The 23,641-nt window shown below is 41.6% G+C and overlaps 1 protein-coding gene across 1 annotated transcript; it reads left to right on the plus strand.

Annotated features, from left to right (window-relative positions):
• The first annotated feature begins 212 nt into the window (after positions 1-212).
• DCDC2B (doublecortin domain containing 2B) lies at positions 213-23,096 on the plus strand. The gene is made up of 11 exons (XM_063444545.1): positions 213-717; positions 13,554-13,611; positions 14,386-14,450; positions 18,363-18,494; positions 18,580-18,711; positions 19,217-19,256; positions 21,290-21,358; positions 22,061-22,181; positions 22,319-22,422; positions 22,676-22,738; positions 22,831-23,096. The coding sequence occupies exons 1-10, from the start codon at positions 434-436 to the stop codon at positions 22,721-22,723; spliced, it is 1,053 nt and encodes a 350-aa protein (XP_063300615.1). The 5' UTR covers positions 213-433; the 3' UTR covers positions 22,724-22,738; positions 22,831-23,096.
• Positions 23,097-23,641: the final 545 nt, after the last annotated feature.

Consider the following 23,641-nt stretch of genomic DNA (forward strand, 5'->3'; position numbering starts at 1 on the left):
AGACCAGTTGAAGAACATCTGCAACAGAAGTAAAAATTAAAAGTTTGTGGAAACAAAGGTGTCTGTCATAACATGCAAGTGTGCTTTTGTCAAGCAGTACAGGCTGCTAAACAAAAGACGTGTCTAATCCTGTAACTGAGCACCGCCTCCCTGTACACTGTGACTACTGGTGATTGTCACCTGGCAACAAAAAGAGTCACAGCAACCAAATGATAGGCAGGACAGAGTTGTGTGTTTATACAGGTTGTGGCACAATTACTGGGTAACAGGTGCCTTGTGTGTGCTTATGTATAATATATCCACACACGTGTATTTAAAATTCATATATATAACTGGAAGCGGTGCATTCAGTAGTTTTAGAAACTAGCTATAGAGGGTGCTGGACAGAGCAGACTCTGCCTTCATTTCACAAAGAGGGTGATTCTTTACCTGGATGATGAGTTCCCCTTCGGGGATGCAGGTACTGCCCCATGCCAAGAATGTTGTGGTGTTCCGGAATGGGGATCCTTTTCACAAGGGACGCCGGATGGTGGTGAATGAAAAGCAGTATGTGACATTTGATACTTTCCTGAATGATGTTACCAGCTCTATCCAGGCTCCAGCAGCAGTGCGCAACATTTACACCCCTCTCAATGGGCACCGTGTCGGCAGCATCAATGACCTGCTAAACAAAGGACAGTATGTGGCTGGCGGGACAGAGAAGTTCAGAAAGCTTGAGTGAGTACATTTATGGACTAGGTCTTAATGTATGTTGTGTGTGTGTGTGTGTGTGTGTGTGTGTGTGTATATATATATATATATATATATATATATATAGCATTCCCTGGTGGTCCGGTGGCAAGAACTGTGCAGTGGAGGGCCCACAGCAAGCTCTTACTTACCTTTCCAGCAGCTCCCTTCAGCTCTCCTGTCTAACTCTCACTGCCTGTGTGCTTACATATACATGACTTATGTGCATGTATTTATCTGTTATTTACACACATGTATAATTGTAAAAACAAAATTCACCGAGGCTTGGCTTTTAAGCGACTTTTCAAGATTAAGTAATTTTGAAAAGATTCAGGAAAAAATGCTGTGGTGTGACTTAGAATTTATCTACAATGATCAATTGTGAGCTGTTTGGAAAGTTACACATGTGGAACTGGCCCATCCTGACAATCCAGTTCTCATTGGATATTTTTGAAATGGTACAAGTGTAGCATGTCGGCTATCCACAAGCATCTATCCAAATGAAAAAAAAAAAAAAAAGACTGGGTTAGTTTAAGTGATTATTTCAGGGTGAGCACATCTGATGTATTGAACATTATATTAAAAACATATCATGGTAGTTGAATAGCAACACAAGACATCCAATTAACTTGGAGGTAAATGTGTGGGTGTGGGAGTGGGGTGATGTAAAAAAATAAAATGTTTGTGAACCTAACCAGGTGAATACTGTGGTCAGTGTTTGGGTACATAAATATATGTGTGCTAGTGCAGATACCCCTGCTTTTTCCTTTACCTTGTTGTATGTAGGGTTAATATAATTGTGGGGTTTTATAAAAGCCATCAGGATTAGAATAGCAGGGCTATTTACTAAACCGATATCTGTTGGGAATTCAAAGTGAATTTAAAATTTAAGACCAAAATAGCTGAATTGGAGAATTTGTCTAAGTCCGCTATACTTCCAGGTCAGCTGCTTTGGTCTAAAATCTGAACTTCACTTTGAATTCTTGACAATCTGGGAGTTTTCACAGTACTTTCTTATACTCAAAATATTTCAGTTACCCAATTCATCTTTGTCAGATTAGGCGTATTGTATGCTCAACATCTACTTATAGAAACGAACATGTTTAAAATACAAGAATACTTGAATTTATACCAAAACTAGTTTAAAAAGTAACCACCCATCAAGATGGCTCTGTACCAATGTAATTTTACTATTTATAGTTGTTTAAAGGGACACTATAGTCACCAAAACAACTTTAGCTTAATGAGGCAGTTTTGGTGTATAGATAATGCCCCTGCAGTCTCACTGCTCAATTCTCTGCCATTTAGGAGTTATATCACTTTGTTTATGAACACTGGTCACACCTCTCTGCATCTGACTTGCACAGCCTTCCTAAACACTTCCTGTAGTCATCTAAAGTTTATCCTTCCTTTCTTGCAAGTTCTGTTTAATTTAGATTTTCTTATCCCTTGCTATGTTAATAGTTTGCTAGAGCCTGCAAGAGCCTCCTCCTGTGTGTGATTAAAGTTCAATTTACAGAGAAAGAGATACAATTGTTTAAGGTAAATTACATCTGATTGAAAGTAAAACCAGTTTATTTTTTTCATGCAGGCTCTGTCAATCATAGCCAGGGGAGGTGTGACAAGGGCTCCATAATAATAAAAAAAAGTGATTTAACTCCTAAATGGCAGTGAATTGAGCGGTGAAACCCGAGAAGCATGATCTGCTCACAAAAACGGCTTCATTAACCCCTTAAGGACGGCTAACGTTCTATGCCGTCCTTAAGGGGCTGGCTCTAAACGGCGGTGGGCGGAATAGAACGTCCTAGCCGTTCTTGCTGCCCACGTGGCCGTGCCATGAGCCCGCTGCAGATTGCGGACAGGGGGCATGCCTGGCCACCGAGGCAGCCCCCCTGTGCCCAGTGACCGCGGTCTGCAGCCTCTGATCGCAGTGACGGGCTGTCACTGCCATCAGTATTTACTATGTGTCAGACGATTTTAAAATCGGCTGACACACGCGGCCGCGGCATTCTCCCGCTGCAGATCGCGGTCGGGGGACATGCCTGGCCCCCCAGGCAGTCCCCCTGTGGTCAGTGACCGCGATCTGCATAATCTGATCGCAGTGACAAGCTGTCACTGCGATCTGATTTCAGAGACAGCCTGTCACTGCGATCAGTGTTACTATGTGTCCGCATATTGGCTGACACATGTAACTGCAGGCATGATCCCCCTGCAGATCGCGGTGGGGGACATTCCTGGCCACCCAGGCACTCCCCCTGTGGCCAATTAGCGTGATCACAGTGACAGCCTGTCACTGTGATCACTGTTCCTATGTGTCAGCCAATGATCTAAAATGACTGGCTGACACTGTCTCTGCCCCTCTCCTCCCCTCTTAACCCCTTTAGGTTGATTACAATTAAAAATAAAATATACTTAGATCATTTATATATGTTATATATATGTTTGATCCTGATGAAAGTCTGTGATACAGACTGAAACGTTGATTTTTATTTTGAGCTAATAAAAACTAAGTTTTATTCATTCAACTTGGAAGTCCCTGGAGTGCTATCTTGTACTTTTGGCTGTATCTGTTTGCTGATAAGCACCGGGCAAGTACATCAAGGAAGGTGGAGTGCATTACTATTTTTTTTTTTATATATATATATATATATATACCTTTACACATACACACAAATACACTGTCTAAGTGTATTTTAATATTTATATATATATATATATATATGTAAAATTATATATATTAATATCAAAATACATGTAGAATGATATTGATTAAATATATATATATATATATAATTTATATATATAATATATATATTTATATTTATATATAATGGAAAAAAATATGTAAATACGTTAAAAAATACAAAATAATTAAAAAATACATGTGTGTAATTTCGTTCTAACTGTATTTTTATTTTCAATTCTTTATTTTTGTTGTGCACAATAGTAACAAATGGCTCTGGTGCGCCACAACAACGACATCAGGAGAAGTGTAAAAAATAAATTTTCAATACAGGTTGTGACATAGGTTATTCAGGCACAATTTTAGGTTGTTAGGATTAGTATTTCGACAGTGTAGATTCTTGCTTGATTTCTAATGTGCTGGTAGCTACAAGATATAAACATGCGCTATAATGGCGTACTGCAAGGGTATCATACATGAGGAAGTGGCGCGAGCATTCGCACATTTTACAGAATTATGCAGTTCAATTTAACGGTTGCAGTATCAGGCTAAAACAAGAGTAAAACAAGTGTGCACAGTCACTGCTTAACAGTTTGGGGCTAATTACGTTAGTGTCAGCTCCATACAAATAAGAATAGCATCAAGGCTTGCCCTGCCACAACGGCTGTATACAACCACTCGCGCTAAGGGAGATAACCTATCCCACCTGTCGTATGTCAGGTAGGATTTAACACCGGCAGTTTCATATATATAAACAGGCATTGTTTAAAAAATAAAAAAAAAGGTGTTAACATATATAATCAATCAACTAGTGTATCATACTAATTAGACTGGCATGTAAACTATGTGGTAAATTGTCCCTGGTCGTGCAGGTAATGGCAGGCAACACCATCTCATTAGGTAACTATTATCCTGTCAGACCCGCATTTCAATGGCCGCATTAGACACCATGGCTAAGGGATCATTAAGGAGAAGTCATATATGTTATGACAGTGGTAGATCTCGAGAAGACAATTTACTGGAGTCATTGTAGGAGTGCCACAGGATATGAAAAACATTAAGATAATCTGCATAAAAGAAACATTAGTAAACAAAGTAAAGGTAAAGAGCATGCTTGCAGACATTTAACTAAACATGTGCTGATCAGGATATGCAGTTAAACCACTGGCAAATGCTGCATGGCTGTGTCTAGCTAGTTGCATGGGAAGATACGTGCTTTAACTATTAACTTAAGTTGGACAAACAGGTATATGTATCGCTCAGCTATATCGGTCAAGAGGGCAACTTAAAGAACAAGGGAAAGATCTGTAGGTGAGTAAGTCCCAACTTGTAGATGGTGGGTCTTCCCTGGTAGGTGAGTGTTTCGTCAGCCCTCTCCCAATGCCGGAAAGCACAAGTCCAGTGCGTTTAAGGTCCTAACTTATTAACTCTTTAGACAAAATAGCTAAGTCAACGTATAAGTTAAGAAAAAATAAATTAAAACATAGCAGTAATAGGTCATGCACAATTTTGGAGTCACAAAGGCAAGAGTAGATACATGTTTGACATCACTATTATAAGTGGAGATCACAGCATATGTTCTTAGGGCAGTCAATATCTAGCCAGACTCTATAGGATGCCTTTTATCTGTACATTTTACCTATATAATAATAGGAGAGAGAGTCAGTGGAGAGACAAAACTTCAGATCAGAAGGATCGGGCTATGCTGTCCGACCTTGCGAGTAGTATAGATGAAAGCAAACAATTGCATTACATGTTAGGTAAGGGCAACTATTGAGCATAGGGGTTAAGCCACCGGGGCCCAGCACACGCTGTCAAGCCGGCATTGTAAGTTAGAGATCCGCATGGAGACTACTGACTAGACCGCCAGCGTGTTTCAGTGAGAGTCAGTCATGCTGTAAAGGATGGTTGCCATGTAGACTGGCTGTATTGGTGAGCGTGAGTCGCTGCAATCCGGGCTTACAAATAATGTGTGGGAAAAGTCAAGTGCCTCAGAAGGGTCTGCCGGGGTGACTTACATGCAGCGTCCAAAGAGTGTATAGTCCCTGGGGTGCCGTGTTTAGGTGGTGACCGCAGCGTAGGATTCAGGGGTCGAACCTCTCAGGACAAAGGGGTTGGTTTTTGCCGGGTCCCAGGTCTGTGCTGGGGTGGTTGGGTGAAGAAGTCGTTCCTGACTGAGCAAGGTCTGTTGTATGCCCAGGGTCCGCAGGAGGTCAGGGGCTTCCTCAATGTCGTGTACCAGATGAGAGGCCGTACCTTTCTGTACACTGAGGGCTCTGGAGTTCCGCCAGCGGTAGGTAACGCCGTGCCATTGGAGCAGAGAGGTGAGCGGCTGAAGCGTTCTGCGCCAGGCCAGGGTGCTGCCGGACAGGTCAGCAAAAAAGGTCAGACCCCTGTTTTCAAACTGCATAGGGGTTTTACCTCGGAGGGGCGAGAGAATCGTCGCTTTTTCCTTGACGCTTCGGAAAGTGATTATAGTGTCTCTCGTGGCCGTAGGTGGTGCTCTGGGAGGTTTAAGGGTTCGAAATTGGTCAGCTGGGGTGATAGTCATAACCTGTTCGTGTGGCAATATGGCTGCTATCATACGCCGTACCACCTGCGGCAGGTCGGTCTCAGGTATCTCATCTGGGAGCCCTCTGACCTTTAGATTCTGCCTTCTTCTGCTATCTTCTTGAGCCGCATAGCGGCGTTCATGTATCTGGTTCTGTTTTTGTAGGTCCGCCTGTTGCATTGTCGATAGGTCCTGCTGGTGTCCTTGAAACGTTTTCTCTAGTGTGCTGATGCGGCCTGTTAGGCCCTGCAATTCTCCCCTGAGGGCAGTTACGTCCGACAATATATTCTTCTGGAGATCTGCCAGTAGTGCCTTCATGACCCCTGTGGTTACCAACTCACCGTCGGTACCCGTTGGCTTGGCCTTTCGTGTGATGGCCGGGGCTGTCATGTAATCATCCTCAGCGTCTCCAGAAAAATCATCCGATAAATCGGAACAGCTGCCATGGAGGGCCGCCATGTTAGGCTCCATCGTGCCTCGTGCTTGCCTCCACATGTCGCCGATCGTCCGCTCAGAGGTATGTTTGTCTGGTCCCGTTTTTTTTATTTTTCTTCCCCATTGTGCTGTGCTTTAGGAGGATCTCCGCCGTTGTTGTTTGGGGGTCCGTGGGTATTATTTTGGGTGTTTTAGTCGGTTTTTCGCCGTTTGATGCGCGGAGCTCAAGATTTCCGTTCTAACTGTATTTTGATATTAATATATATCGATATCAAAATACACGTAGAATGAAATAATATATATATCTATATACATAAGTATATACGTATATTTGTGTACGGGATTATGAAAAGGGGCGTACATTCCCAATAGGTTTAGTTTTAACAAATAATAGTCGGTTGAGGTGTGCCGAAACCGACGAGAGGCTAGGCCTGCAAAAAAGAGGGCCCGCCTGGTTATGGTGAACTGATAAGAGGGTGTGGTGGGAGGGGAACTTCCGGATCGACGAAGACAGGTAAGTGGGGATTTGTTAGGCTTATATAGGGCTATAAATCCCTCCCACAATTTCAGGCATAAGCCTTCTATTTGTGTACGGGATTATGAAAAGGGGCGTACATTCCCAATAGGTTTAGTTTTAACAAATAATAGTCGGTTGAGGTGTGCCGAAACCGACGAGAGGCTAGGCCTGCAAAAAAGAGGCCAAAAAGTATGTAACGATTATGTCTTTATTAACATCACAATTATAACATTATTTAGTCATTCTGTGGAAAGCGAGTCTGATCTCTTTCTCTGGGTTTGGAATGTACCGGTTATACACTGCAGATTTCCAGCGTCCCATTCTCTTTATTATATGTGACGGGACATGGCTACTTGAAGCCGTGGTGGCTGCTCCGATCCGAAAAGAATGTCCTGAGAAGGAATTAGGATTGAGGCCAAGTCTAAGTAGTAATGCACGTATGTATAGCATAAAGTGTTTTGTAGTGAGTGGTTTTCCTCGTAGGGACAAAAGCGGCAGTTCTGGATTCCTAGTCTGCTGACTTAACAATTTATCCAGCACCTGAACTGGGCAAAATTTAGAACCCGTGGGGAAATACTTGATCTCCACGGGGGGGCCTGTTTGATTAGTTTTTGTACTGGGAATTGCTAATATATAATGATCATTTATTTTGTTCAAATTTCTCTGTTTAAGGCAAGTGTCTGTGTCAGTTATCTTTTCTACTGAAAACTCCTTGGGCCGTAGGAACCCGAAAAAGGCCAAGTAAGCTGCGGATTTAATTATCAGATTAGTAGAATTTTCAAAGGGATTTTTATCTAACAGCTTAGAGATTCTTTCGAAGATGTTACCATCTATTGGGAATCTTACGAGGGTTTTATGGTTATTTAGTCTCTGGATACCCTTAAGAATGTTTTTAATTGGGTATGTGGACAAGAAAGGGGTCTTGTCTGGATAGAGAGTAAGCATGAAGTGTTGTATGCCTGTTAAGTATAGTTGGATGGTATTATATGCAAGTTTTAATGAGATGTGGCAAAAAGTTGAAAATGCCACCATAGTTTCAACAGAAAATCGATTTATTATGTTGAAGTTGCGTACAAAGTTATTAAACATCTCAAATGCCCTATTGTATGCCTTTTTGGTGTTAGCTGATAACCCGGCCTGAGCTAGAATTCTACTGTGGGCCAATAATTGATCTAAAGCATGACTAGATCTCTGAACTGCGGGGGAGTTTTGGGTTGTCTGTTCGCCGTAGGGTGAAGTCGGAAAAATTCCTGCAAATGGAAATGTGACAAAGCGTCAGCTGCATTGTTGAACATACCGGGAACACGTATACAACAAATGAAAAACTGCAAGTTCGCTGCCAACCAAGTGAGCTTTCTTACCAAGTTCATTATAGACAGGGACTGAGATCGGCCTTTGTTAATTATATTGCAGGCTGCTAAGTTATCCGAATAACACCTAACTGCTTTACCCCTCCAAACCTCACCCCAAATGTGTGCTGCTGCCACTATGGGAAAGATTTCGAACTACGCTGAGGTTTTGTCGAAGTTATCTAGTGAACTAGTCTCAGGTGGCCAACTATCATATACCCATTCGTCCCCAAATATCGCCGCATACCCAACTGAAGCAGCAGCGTCTGTCCATATGACTGGAGAATCGTCGGAGATGGGAGGAATGAATAACGACCTGCCGTTCCACGAGGATAAGAACAGTTCCCACATTGCTAGGTCAGCCCTTGCCGAACTGTCTAAAATGATCTTAGTGTCATCGTCAGGGAGGCCGTGGAGTAGCGAGAGCAACCTGGAGATGAAAGATCTGCCTTGCGGGATAATACTCATGGCAAAGTTAAGAGAGCCCAAGAGAGACTGTAACTCTTTCCTGGTGCATGACCCAAGGTTGGTGCAGGTGTGAATGCAATCTAGAATCCTATCTACTTTGACTTGAGGGAGGCTGGCTTGCATGGTTACCGAATTGATCGTGATACCTAAGAAGGTGATTTCGGTTTTAGGACCTTCTGTCTTATTAGAGGCTACCGGAACACCTAGTTCCTTAAATAAGGAGAGCGCTTTTTGCAGGCTGAGTGGCGTGCAGTAGTGAGGTTCGACATACAGAAAATCGTCGAGGTAGTGGATTACTACTGGGCACCTGCACTCGTTGAGTAATAGCCAATTCAGGGTCTCCGCGAACATGTCGAAAAGTTTTGGGCTACTTTTGGAGCCAAAGGTGAGCCTGGTTGCAAAATAGTATTCCCCTTGCCACTTAACTCCGTGTAGGTGCCAGAGCGATTGCTTAATAGGTAGCAATTTAAAAGCATTCGAGATGTCCGTTTTGCTTAACCAGGCTGCCTTACCGAGGTTGATGATGGCCTGAATGGCATCGTCTATCCTAGCGTAATGAAGTGAGAATTCCTCCGATGGAATAAGGGAATTTAAACTTGGGGAGGTGGAAGAGTGCGGTGCTGAGAAGTCAATAACTAACCTCTTCTTGTCGTTAAATTTACCCGTGGCTATACCTAAAGGACTCGTTCTCCAGGACGTGAAAGAAGGGGTGGTAAAAGGACCTATCATGAATCCGCTTTCCACCTCGTTATCGAGGAGATCCTTTAGGGTGGCTGGGTCGGACATCGCTGAATGCAGCTTGAGGCATTCTAGTGTGCCTGAAGGGAGTGCTACAAAACCTGTGTGAAAGCCTTTGGTGAAACCGGAGATGAGAAAGTCCGCTAAGTGTGAAAAAGGATGTGCAGCCAGGTAACGTTGCAAATTAGGTACGTTTATTGGTGTACTTGCTTTTTTCGGAAACAGTTTGTTCGGGCACATAGTTTTTGCGTGGGCCCTGAAACAGATAGAACAAACGTGGAGCAATCTACAGGCGCTATAACTACACCCCCCGTCATTAAAGTTATTACATACTTGCACTTTCCCGAGAAACACTATAGGTCTGCCTAATTTGTCTTTAATATCCCTTTGACTAGAGTAGTCCGAGTTAGCGAAACTAGTAGACGGAGCTACTGCGGTAGTGGGACAAAAATTGGATGTGTGAGAAGCCGAAGCACAAATTGCACATGCTGGTGTCCTAAGCCCGGCGAAATGCCTACAAAACTATTCGGTGTCCAACTGACTCCAATCGGTGGGAGTGTTGAACTGTGCCAGTGACGCGGCTGATCTGGCTGAGAAAGACTTATGGTAGTCATAGAACGCATAACCACCGTACTTGTAGGCAAGGTCCACCAGTTTGTGCAAGTATAAGTCCAGCTCTTCCCTACGGTGTGGGAAAGAAGAGCAAATTACGTCCCTATATAACCCAAAGGCTAACACGAACTCGGGAATATTGAGTTTTTTATTGAGCCTAGGGTCTCTAGCTTTCATCACTACAGAGATATCATCAAAGGTGTAAGACCTATTCTCGATAATATCCTGTGAAGCGATGAGGAGGGAAGCTAAATTAACATCTTTCCCTTCTAGTATGTCCCGTTGAAGGTTCTGAGGGATTAAATGCACCGGATTAATTATGTTAGATTTTCTGGCAGGAATAGTAGCGGGGTTACCTCCGGAGCCGGGCTCAGGTTGTACCAGTGGAACTTGAACTTCAGTAATGTTGGTCTGACCAGTGGCTTCCAGAGTATCTAACCTGTCATTTATGTTGGCTACAGAAGCCACCAAAGAGGTCATCATGCCTCGTAGTTCTGCTAGACTACTCTGGATAGTACCGTCAGAACTAGGGCCTGGCAAAACCTCCGCAATTTGGGGATTAAGTAAACGGAAGAGTTCTGCTTTCCTGGCAGTAGCCGGGAAGGGAATGTTCCTTCTGTTCAGCTCGGCCGTGATCTTTGAAATAGTCCAGGATCTGTAGCTGGATGAGGTACCAGGCTCTCCTGGCTGGATGCTAGACCTGGACGGGGTGCTTGCAATTGACCGTTCGTCGTCTTGCGCTGAAGCGGTGGACATGCTATGGGCATGAGAGAAAAAGTAGCGACAGAGGAAAGAGAGAGAAGAAAAAAAAAAAACTTTATGAAATATATTTTTTATTTTATTTTTATATATATATATATATATTTTTTTTTTAAAATAATATTTGCGTGGGCTGGTTGGCTAGCTAGTGCCGTTGTGGTGAAGCAATTAAACTAGGTAGATGAGAGGTGAGGCCCTACTAAGTGCCAAGCGGCTTGAGAGGCTCTATCTATGAGTTGGCGTGAGGGGATTTCGTGGCCACTGAGCGTAGTGGCGGGGTTTTGGCCTCTCGGTGAAATGTAATCATAAGACAGACTGGGGGTGACAGGTGAGGCCCTCTCTATGCCACAATACGAGGCGGCTAACTATGATTTGGCCCGAGGGGCGTAGTACCTCCAAATTGAGGATGGGTGATGGCCTCGCGGGACCACTAGCCTAAGGCGAAGAAGCCGGGAGAAAACTACCGCTATTGGGCTCCTAAAACCCTGAAACCAGCCACGACTAAACTGGGTGGAGAAAATAGCCACGGGACTGAACGTATGCGTACAGAAAATCGCTATCCTTACCTGAACTAATGATTTAGCGACAAGTAGTAGCCAAGACGACCCAAAGAGTTAATGACACTCTGTTGGCTTCGCACTGCAGATGCCCCGAATTGCAGAGAATGGGTCCAGGTGACGTTAGAAAATATAAAAAATAGGAAAAAAAAAAACAAAAAAACAAGCAAATTTCAGTTTATAAACCCCCCATATATATATATTTATTTATTTATTTCTTTTTTATATTATGTAGACAAGTGAGTTGACTGATTCACACATGTAATGAGTGAAGCAGAGGGAAAAACGTAGGGCAGGAGAGGGAATAATACTAGCGAACCGCAACCAGTAATGGCAGAATAACCCCAGGGAACGTAAAGGAGAGAAAGCAGAGGAGACCCACGAATTTAGTAACCACTTAACACATTAAAATTCCTCAGGCTAGCCATAAGGGAACCCAGTTAAATGACCATTTAATAACTATGGAAATCAATGGCAGGCATATAAACATTATCAGGTATCTCTGCAGTGTTCCCCATGCTTCCCACACTTGTACTGTATATACACGAAAGACTGCATCAACACAGGGGTTAAAAATTGAGTGACAAGAGACAGTTCCTGAACACAGTTAATAGAAATCCGCATACAGTTATAAATGCCATAGTGGTGAAAGAACTGTTCATGAACATATATATATTGCCCCATTTTATTATGTATGGCCCCCTTAACAAAACTAGGGAAGAAACAGCTGAACCGGCGTGTGCACGTGAAGCCCGCAGGCTGAAAAAGGCATACGATGTGAACGAGAAAACTGCGGTGAAAACTGGACAACAGGACCGGAGCGTGACGAATTTGAATAGTGATTGTAAGGGTGAGTCAAAATGAGAGAGACAACGAACGGGCCGAAAAAGACTTACGGTTTGCGAATCGAAATGCTAAGTGCGCGTGGGACAGCCAGGAACCGGCGAGCAGTGTAGTGCACGTCGCGGACGAATGACGTCAGAAGTCTGCGAGGCGGAATGAAAGCAGGGGAACTTCCGGATCGACGAAGACAGGTAAGTGGGGATTTGTTAGGCTTATATAGGGCTATAAATCCCTCCCACAATTTCAGGCATAAGCCTTCTATATATCACCATATGTATACCTATATATAAATAAAAACTATATATATATATGTATATATATATAATAATTTTACATAATTAGGTCAATTTATTTATTACAATTTGCGGGACCTGCCTGACAACCCAGGCCGAAAGTATAGGGAATTTAATTTGCTAGCACTATATTAAACCCTATAACTTTCCAAGTAAAATGTATTACAATGATGATATTGTCAGTGAAAGTTACTTTTTTGCATTTTTTTCACACACAAACAGCACTTACACTGACAATATTATTGCTGTAATACTTTTTACTGTTTTGAAACACAAATATTTGTGTTTAACAAAGTCTCCCGAGTATAACAGTACCCCTCATGTACAGGTTTTATGGTGTTTTCAAAAGTTACAGAGTCAAATATAAGGCTTGTGTTTCATTTTTTTCATATTGAAATTCGCCAGATTGGTTACGTTGCCTTTGAGACCGTATGGTGGCTCAGGAATGAAAATTACCCCCATGATGGCACGCCATTTGCAATAGTATACAACCCAAGGTATTGCAAATGGTGTATGCCCAGTCTTTTTTAGTAGCCACTTAGTCACAAACACTGGCCACTAGTTCTTTGTTTCTATTCAACGAGTACATTTGGCTCAGCCCTTACGGGGTTAAGCTAAAGTTTTTTAGGTGACTATAGTGTTCCTTTAATATAACTAACATTAGAAATGACAATGTAAATGGGTAGCTGTGAAAATAGCCTCCCTATACTGGGTTGTGATATCTGGAGTGTTGATTGGTCCAGCTCTATTATTTAGGAACCTCTATATTCCGAGCAATGAGTAATACTGAAAAATACATATTCCTTGTATTACAATTTGTCCTTTACAACAATCACACACTTAGAGATTTCTTTTCAGTCAATCTATTATTAAAGTATTCCCAAGTCAGACCCCATGCTGTGTGTTGTCTGTATACATATGAAAATAAACCCATTATTAATATCTGCATTCTAGACCCCTTCCTGTTCTGCCACTGTATAATGTGCACAGAATCTCATTAAATCACTGTTTTCTCACAGCTATCTTCACACTGAGGTTAAGCCTCCCGCTGTCCCCAAAAGCAGAGACACTCAGCAGGTGAGTTCAGTTCTGTTGCTTCCACATCTTGCTTCTCACCTGTTTTTCTAGACACATAAATGCATTCTCTTTAGTTTTACAGCCTGCTGATGTCTGCACAGTATCTGGCAGAGGTAACCCACTGATATTTTGTTTTGAAGACTGTATTTCTTCAAAATAGTCTCAGAAAACTATATACGTCTAACAGTGATTCTCATTCTTCTAACTACAGGGATCCATGTTTGTTAGTCTTCATACTAGACAGACAATGAAATAAAGTATGTGCTCTTTTGATGTCAGCTTTAGCTGCATTTACAGTCAAGATACTGTGCAAAGTTGGAGGTTTTCACCTTCTTTTATAGTGTATAGTGGAGAAGACCGTATATTTTTATTATTGATCTGATATATGACCAAAACTTGTTTTCAAAGTCAATCCCAAGCATTTTTCTGAATGCATCTCAGCATATCCAATGAATTCTAACCAAATATGTATCTTCGTAGAATAGTGGGATGATGGTTTTTTTTTTATGATTTTCATATACTAGTTTTGCTAAAATCAATGCTTTTCTCTTGTCTTTTCTGTCTTACATTATGTATGCTTTTGAACTTAACACGCTCTATGAATATGAGTCTGCAAAGCATTAGTTTATTAATCTTTATTTTTCCCAATGTCAGACAATTTGAATAAATGTAAACTTGGGATATTGGGTGGTGGAAATACAAAGTATGACTGAAAGGAACTGCACAATATAAAAGTCACTATGACAAATTCATAAACCACCTATGGTTTCCCAGGTTCCTCGTCAAGCAGAGATTCCTTCTCGCTGGAGGGAGGACAACCACTTGCCATGTATCATCCAGTGAGTATTGTTAAGGCAGCTATGCCATTTCTGTCTAATAAATCAATAAACTCCTTAACCCACAAAGGATGGATGTTGTCCAACTTCTGAGCCAAAACAAAATCTTCCACTCTGTGTCTATTCCATCATAATGTACCGGTTTCTCTTTAAGTGCACCCACACATATATATTTTGATCCCCTGTATGTAGAGTCGCGGACCAGGGTACCGGATCTTGTTTCCCTCTACCAGGTCTTGTTTCCCTCTACCAGGTCTGACAGGTGGTGCACGCCCTGAGAGAGCCGAACTGCTTCCTGGCCGACTGGGTGGAGAGAAACAATCTCCTCTACCCCGGCCACACTATAGAGAGGAGGTAAGCTGGCACATGGGGGACAGAGGATAAGACACATGGGGAAACTGGAGGAATGATACACATGGGTACACTGGAGGAATGATACACATGGGTACACTGGAGGAATGATACACATGGGTACACTGGAGGAATGATACACATGGGTACACTGGGGAATAAGACACATGGGACACTGGGGAGAATGAGAAACATGGGGGCTGAAATAGGAGACACGTGAATGGAGATGCTGGGGTGGAATGATACACATGGACTGGGTTAATGCGACACATGAGGACAATGGGGGAATGAAAAACATGAATGGAGGTGCTGGGGGGGGGAGGGGGTGACCAGGGTAGAGGAGTTTGTTTCTCTCTACCAGGTCTAACTGGAAGTGCACGGACTGAGATAGCCACGAATTTCTTCCGGTCAGACCGGGTGGATGGAAACCAGCTACTCTACCCCGGTCTGTGGCTTGGCTATGCTATAAGGAGGAGGTAAGCTGGTACATGAGGAGAGGGGGGTAAGACACATGGGGACACTGGGGAATGAGACACATGGGACACTGGGGGGAATGAGAAACATGGGGGGGTTGAAAGAATGAGACACATGAATGGAGGTGCTGGGGGGGAGAATGAGACACATGGAGGCATGGTGGGAATGAGATGCATGAATGGAGGTGTGGTGAGGTGGTAATACACATGGGCTGGGAGAATGCAAAACATGGGGAGGCTGGGGGAATGAGAAACATGAATGCAGGTGCTGGGGGAGAAGGGGGGGAGGGTTGAGACACATGAAACGGTCTCTGTATGTAGAGTGGTGTGCTGTGGACAGGGGTAGAGGAGCTTGTTCTCTCTACCAGGTGTGACTAGAAATGTGTACGGACTGAGACAAATTGTTTCCTGTTAGACTGGGTAGATGGAATCAAGCTCCTCTACCTCGGTCTGTGGCTCGGCCACACTATAAGGAGGAAGTAAGCTAGCACATGGAGGGTTGGGGAATGAGACACATGGGGAGGCTGAAGGAATGAGACACATGAGGGCACAAGAGGAATGAGATGCATGAATGGAGGTGCTGAGTGGGAATGAGACACATGGGGACATTGGGGGAATAATACACATGAATGGAGGTGCTGGGGGAAAATTAGACAGATGGATACACCTGAGGAATGAGACGCATGAATGGAGGAGCTTGGTGGAATGAGACAAATCGGGACACATGAATGGACTTTCAGTTGTTTTTTTAAAATTATTTTTTTGCAGTGCCTAAGCTGAGTACAGACAAGCTAGAGGTACCCCAACGGCATTCCTCAAGCATAGCATTTCATGTTACAATTGGGGTATTTAGAAAGGACTTGCACTATTTTAGAATAGAATAGAAACAAGAAAAACATCAAGCTAATTAATCATGTCTAACTACGAGAGTAAACGAAGGAGGGTCCTAATATTACCTAGTACAGTGAATTAAACTAGATATGCTCATTATATTTTGATAACCTATATATCTAGTCAGACATGATGGTACAACAAAGTGTTACGTTAGGTAAACATGCTATTAAGATCGCTGTTAATGCACCCCTGGTTGCAGTGTCAGTGGTTCATATTTGGCAGTTTATGGAGAGGTAACAGAAATGAAAGCAAATCATAACAAAAAGCATAATACGCAAGGCTTGGTGCATGGCATGTAAACCGCAAAAATAGCTTATCTGGTTGTTAAGGAGAAAATATGTCCAGGTATCAGTCCCAGAAGCTAGCTTAGCCGATTCCTCTAGGTGGCTGGGTTGCTACGTCTCTTAGGCCGGTGGTACCCTGGAGCATGGTGCCTCCTTGGCCCCAGGCCTGCAGGAGGGCCGGCATCTGTAAACCACAGACTTGGGTTCGTCGAGGGACCAAGACTATCCCCATCACAGGGGAGACGAAGGTGGTGAGGCATCTTCTCTGCTGGTATGCTGTTCTCCGCCTGGGTGGGCGATGCTTGGAGGTCTTGCCATGTGTGGCTCTCTGCCTGGGTGAGCAGTAGTGAGGTCGTGGGAGCTTCGTTTTGGTTTTTATGCTCTGAGGAGGCTGCACATTGCCTGAGTGCCCTGTTCTACTGTTTCCCTTCCTCAGCACTGAGTTGTGGGTAGTGGTGTCATGTAGACGAGCTTGTATCTTGAGCCAAAAGGCCCAGAAGATTTGATCCAGCCACCTCAGTGAGTAGGCATAAGTGTCCTTGAGTGCCCTCTTGGTTGCAGTCGTGCCATGTGCATTTGTGCAGACTGCGTCTGCCATCTTGGGATCTTTGGATGCACTGCGTGATCTGCTCAGCGGACTAGAAAGGTAACTCTGGTGTAGCTGACTGCTCTCCAGGGGGGAGCGGGATAACCCCCACCAGTCAGAGGGAGGAGGGGGGTTGGAGAGTCGTGTTTAGAGTAGCTTAGTTCAGCGGGGGGGAGGGCCTTAACCTGCCGCCGTGGTTCTCTGTGCCTCAGAGTGTCAATTAAGGTATCCACAAGTAGATTAAGGTGCTCTCAGCATGGGAGTCACCTTGAGTAGAGGTCTCCAAGTTGCCAACCTGGGATATCACCGGGTAATTGGCATTGGCAGCAGGAGCTCATTGCCTGCTTGCAGTCCAGGCTACGACCCCCGACTTTCAGATGTTTCTAATGAATAAATCAAACAAAAGCAATTGAAATAACTCAACACAATGAATGCTTCAAGTGGTTTCACCAAATTCAACTATTTCATAGTGTGCACTAATTTGCATATATGGTGACATCATGGGAAGTGATGTTAGTTAAAATGTACTAACTGGCTAAGTCATGATGCCCAACAAAAGGGTTGCAGTACAGAAAGTTAACTTACTGTATTGGTCTCAAACATTTTAGATAAAAACCAGGTTAGGAACTCTTTTAAAATTAATTTCATTCTTATTTATAGCAAATTGCACCTCAAATAAGATACTGGAACATAGAAAAGGGTGACTAGCCTAGTAAGGAGCAAAAATGCAGTCTATTACAGGTTACTTTTTGGCATCTATACCCTGCTTTATATGTTGTATTAGTTAGATCTGAACTTCTTGAAGTGCTTTAAGAGCTAACAGAGCACAACCTTTTTCTCACTTTATAATACTTTTATAAAGCTCCTAGGTTGCACCCTCTGGGATGTCAATCAAAGAAGACGTGAGGCTTCTCATAGAGTGCTGTTCGTTGTTCTCTGTTCATTAACATTCAGAGGAGTCATTGGCCACACTGTTCACAATACATTTCACTGTGAAACCAATCACAGATTGCTTTTACATTGCTGCAGTAGCTGTTGTGTGGCTACAGTGTCCAAACTAGTAGGAGATCTCACAATGTGAATCAGTAAGGTGGTTTTCTGGATTTAAATGTTGTGTTACAAACATTTGTTCTGATTGTGTGACAAAGATAATCTATCGGGTGATTGTAAAGGAATTGTGTGATTTGACAAGTCTGTAGAATAATCACAAACTGTAGGTGAGCCTAGAACAGTGTGAAAGGTATCCTTTCTCAACGTGTACTTTTAACTTCTCCATCTTTTTTTTACCCTGTTGCCAATTTTCCCCATTCCTCACTTCATCTCCTAGTGTTTTCCGTAATGGGGACCTTAGGACACCTCCATTTCGTCTGATCATTGCCACAAGTATTCTGAGGGAGTGGGAACTGGTCTTGACATTACTCACAGAAAAGGCCAACTTATACAGTGGAGCTGTAAGAAGGTCAGTGCAAACACCTACACTTTTTCTCCATTTTCATGTGATTTCTCAATAAAATGTACCTTTTAATAATTGTCTGTCCCTGTAGGCTCTGCACTCTAGATGGAGTATCACTCTCTAGTGGAAGTGAGCTAGTCTCTGGGGAATATTACGTTGCAGTTGGATCAGAGAAATACAAATGTCTACCATATGAGGAACTCCTGACGCTTCATGGAGACAAGTACAGTACCTCAGCTGGCTATTGTTGCAACTTCTCAATGTTCTTTCCCTTTCTATATGCATTACTGTGACATGCATTCACATACATAGACATTAGACATACAGTCACACACACAATCCCATACACTTACATACACAGTCACACACATGCATGGATTAGTAATACTAATATACACATAATGATTAAATTCCCTGCAGTTTAGCTCTGTCTACAGACTCCGCTCTGGGGAGTACGGAGATTACAGTAACCCTGCAATCCATGGTCTCTAGTGATGGGGAAGCAGGTGAAGTGAGAGTCTATCACATACTTTGTCTTTCTTCTCCTTCAGTGGACTGCCTACAAACATGCAGCGGGTGTCAGTATACCACTACACATCAATGCACGCACTCTTGTAATAAAGCAGGCGGGTCAATATATTAACCTGCTTACTACCAATAGCAATCTCTCGTTTCCTTTTCTGTATTATCTTTCCAGCCAATGTGTCTTCTTTCTGTATTGTTTACAGGACTCGCAAAACTGTCAAGAGAAGAATACCTAAAGCAGGGGTAGGTAATATGTCTTAAGTACTGTTTAACCTTTTTATTTTCTGAGCAGTGTTTCTACACTGTTGAAACATTCTGCGGCTTTATTTATTTATTTTGCCAGAAATGAGCCCCAGTGTAATTTTAGATGTCCCCCATTGTTTAAACCAGGTACATCAGATTCAAAGAGCTCCAGACAACTGCTCGTGATACATTGTTTAGGAAGAGTCTAATAAAACTGTCTTGCAAATTTAATTTTAATGTTCATTATATTACATTTTTAGAATGGGTCGACAAATTATGCCACATTTAAAATGTGGTTTCCCAATAGTAGTAGTATGGTCTGTATAATCAATTCAATATCTGCGAGTGCTTCAGTGTAAATAAATGTGAAATGTACAAATATGACATCCTTCTAGTCGTCAAATAAGATTTTAGATATCATTTTCATTCATATGTCAGTGACACCTGTAATGTAGAAGGTAGAGAAAATGTCCAGGCTCTCCAATAGCTTTAGGCACATTTATTGGAAGAAAAAGAGCACTGCAACGTTTCGACCCAAAATTGGGTCTTTGTCAAGCATGACAAAGATACAATTTTGTGTCGAAACATTGCCATTCCTGTTTTTTTCCCCCCATTTAGGCAGGTGGACCATTGCTGCTCTCAGGGTTTATAGTTAAGCTCAAACTGAGTTTATTTCTCTAAAATCTAAATTGCAGTGTATTAAAATCAGAAAGGTCAAATTTAGTCTGAAATACCCTGCTAACCTGTAGCTATAGATGGCTTTGACACTTTGTCCAAATCAGCTTTTCTAGCCTATATTTTGCAATTTGGTTTTCAATTTACTGACATTTACAGTCTTTTGCATTTTAGTGAATAAAAAAAAGATAAAATACCTCAAACCTCTGCAGCAACTGGTGATGTAACAGATTATTTGGTACTGCTTTGTGTTACACATATAAAATGCAATGAGGGGTGAAAACACATACAAAATGAAAACCTTTCATACAAAATGTTTGCATGAAAAGTGTAAAACTGCTCATAGGTATAGGTCTATTTTGAAAAATGTGCAATTTTCTATGGTGATTTTACATTACTCAAGAGTTAAAGGGATACTAATGGCACCCAGACCTCTTCAATTCATTTAAGTGGTCTTGGTGCAGTGTCCCAGTCCCACTTAGTCCTGAAATGTAAATCATTGTAGTTTTTTAAGAAACTGCAATAATTACAGTGCAGGACTAAGACTGTCTCTAGTTGCTGTCAATCAGACAGCCACTAGCGGCACTTGCTGCATGTTAGGTGACTTTTGGTAGCCTGACGCTGGACATCCTCATGCTTTGCATGAAGACATCCCTCATCAACTATTTCCCCATATGAAAGCATTGTAGCAATACTTTCCTATCGGGTGGACCTAATGTGCTTGCGGCACTCGCCATGCATGCGCATTAGCGCCCCCTCATCAGGTGAAGTCTGAGGAGGCGGAACGCCGAAGGACTTCGGCACTGGAATCTGATGGTTTTATTAACCCTTACACTGCGGTGGGTTCAAAAACAGAACAAGTTGCTAATTCAATGAGAAATTTGATTGCCAATATGTGGCATAATAGAAAGTTTTATTGTGCCAATATGATGGTACATTTTAATATTCTGTATAATTGTGATCTTTCTATATAAAACTTCCTCTGTAATGGGTATATGATTACATAGAAAACAAGGTAATTAGCGTATTCAATTTATTTAAAAAATATTGAAAAATGTAACATTCAAAATGTGGAGTAAAAGCCAAGGTTGCCCGTTTTAGACCCGATGTAGTTGTACATAAACGTATGCTTTCTTTCAGCAAAATAGATCTCTATACAACTAAACCTCAGGTTGACCACTTTTACAAACTAAACACCTTTTTATTAAGAATAACCTTAATTAACAGTAATAAGTAATTATAGTAAAATAGCCACTTATAAATAATTATCAAAGTTATATTGTTTGCCAATTGCTTTACCTGTATTTCAGTTAGTTGTATTTGTTGTTTGATAAACTATTCTTTTTCTCACTTACAAGGTTGGAAAAGTTTACAGTGTATCCCAGGAAGGAGCCAGTGACTCTGCTCTCATTGGTCCTCCAGAACAGGTAAATCAGGTAAATAGAGCATCAGTCAGCAATGCATTTTAACTTCTTCACTACCAAGTTATTTTCATTAAAATAATGTGACCTTTATTTGAAAATTAGGGTACAACCCTGGCACATAAAAGCAGATTATGTGGTATTGTGTACTACTGAGAATATAGGAATAATGTCTTCTAGTTGTGTTTGTGTACACCATTCCCAATCACACACACATAGACGGAGGTACAAAAATGAATTTAAATTGTTTTATAAATACCTTGGAAATTGGTTCTGTTGCCAGCTTTGTCTTGCCCATATATGCACTGTGCACTCACTGACCAAGTAAGTAAATTTACTGCATTAGAGGAAAGTGACATTCTAGAACTCTTTCCTCTACCATAGGTGGAACCGCCTTTCTTGATGTCCAAATGGATGATTTATTGTCTTTGTAGAGTCTTATTAATTAACATGCCACCAGAGAACTGTTTGTACTGCCCTGTACATATTTGCAGATTGTTATCCTATGCCTTCTGAGAAGGGTTTTTAGTCTCTCTTTGTAACAAATCCCTTTATTAATTATTGTAGCATACCTCTGCCCATTTCCTTCTTCCTTAAAATAGTTTTTTTTACTGTGAAACATACCATGTTATTTTACTTATTTTGCTTTAAAAATAGATTTGGTCCATTCAGGTTAATGTAATATATATTTATCACATTTTGATTAAGGGGCATGGCCGCAGGGTCTGGTCCACTGGCGAAGATGCTAAAGAGGAAGAATCAATCTTTTATTCTAAACCAGTAAGAGTGCGTCCCACTCAGAAGAAAAAAACTGACCAGGAGACAAATGGTGAGACCTCTACTTGACTTTTGTTTTATGATAGTACTGTGTTAGTCATAGGTAGTATGGAAGTTGCAGTTGGTCCATAGTAACTAGTTTAATCTATTTAATGTAATAAAGTTTACACTGGTGCCAATTCCTTCCAGAAGGGGAAGGAGTTTTTAAAGTGACAAAAACGCGTAGTGAGCTGGAAGGAGCCAAGGAAGTAAAGGAGGATAAGCACACACGGGTGGAGGTGCCTGTTGACCAGGTATGGTATTAGTTAAACCTTATACAATGTCTTAATCGTATTACTCTTGTCTAAGTTTGCATTGTAGTCTATATAATATTTTACAGCTTGTGTCTGTCTTCTCCTGTAATTTCCAATGCCCCTTTTATAGACTACATAGGTTAATTAATGTCTGTTATTCCACTTTCAACCAACTTATTCTCTGTATACCCCGCTATGCTGTTATATGTGAATATAATATCAGCTGACATAGCCTTATTCTATTTCACCATAGAGAGTAGCAGAAGTTGTGCAGGAAGAAGACATTCCCAAGAACAGATGAACAGAAAAAAAAGAGGTATGTGAATAGACAAACATGTACATGTGTGATGTTTTGTGCCCGCATTCTCAAGGTCAAAATGAACCCTCACATCCATGTCTTATTTATAGGACGTTATCTGAACTTTAAAGATTAAGGCCCTGGCTCTGAAGAACCATGAAAAATCAGGAAAGCACACAGTGATTTACTAAATCTACACCCCTGGGATGGTTTAAGCATTTTTTTTTCTCATTCTGAAGAAAAAAGAAACAACTTTGGGCTCTGCAAGAACTTATTTGCCTGATACTTTGCATATTTTCACATCTTATCCTAATAGTATTATCATAAACCCCAGATCCACAGATCAATAGAAACAAAATATCTATTTATTAATAAATATAGCAATTACACATGAAAGTTCTCTTGTGCATGTTTCTTTATGTGGGCAGTTGTAGATGCTTACTAATACCAATCTCTGTGATCGAACATCTTGCCAAACATCAGAATATAGTTAAAAGGACCTCTGCACTATCCAGTCTTAATATATATATATATAAATGTATGCTTTTAGTTTGATGCCTTCTACAAAAGTCATGTGGCTGCTGACTCTAACATTTTTCTTACTTCTACATCAAAGGCTGAAAACTGATGTGTGTCAAAACTACTAGAGTTACCAAATTAAGAAGAAATTATTTTTATACTTTGTCATTTTATGGTAGTGTTGAACATTTTTTTTTCTATTCCCTATTTTGCAATCGTGGCACTGACTAATGGATTATAGATCACTAGAGGCTACTCTTCAACTGGTTAATTGTATGTCAGAAATTACTATAGGCATGTTTATGACAACAATATTCCAGCCAATGCCATGGATAAGGTATCTCTTCCTGTAATAACAGTCTGGAAGAACTCCATCTCTAAATACATGGAACCTTCATTTAC

The sequence above is a fragment of the Pelobates fuscus genome, chromosome 1 (assembly GCF_036172605.1).
Source record: "Pelobates fuscus isolate aPelFus1 chromosome 1, aPelFus1.pri, whole genome shotgun sequence".
NCBI classification, from domain to species: Eukaryota; Metazoa; Chordata; class Amphibia; order Anura; family Pelobatidae; genus Pelobates; species Pelobates fuscus.

Coding starts and splice junctions, on each gene's coding strand:
- DCDC2B (XM_063444545.1), top strand. CDS start 434: ATGATGAGTTCCCCTTCGGGGATGCAGGTACTGCCCCATGCCAAGAAT. Junction 22,182..22,318: donor AACTGACCAGGAGACAAATG/GTGAGACCTCTA, acceptor AATTCCTTCCAG/AAGGGGAAGGAGTTTTTAAA. Junction 22,423..22,675: donor TGGAGGTGCCTGTTGACCAG/GTATGGTATTAG, acceptor ATTTCACCATAG/AGAGTAGCAGAAGTTGTGCA.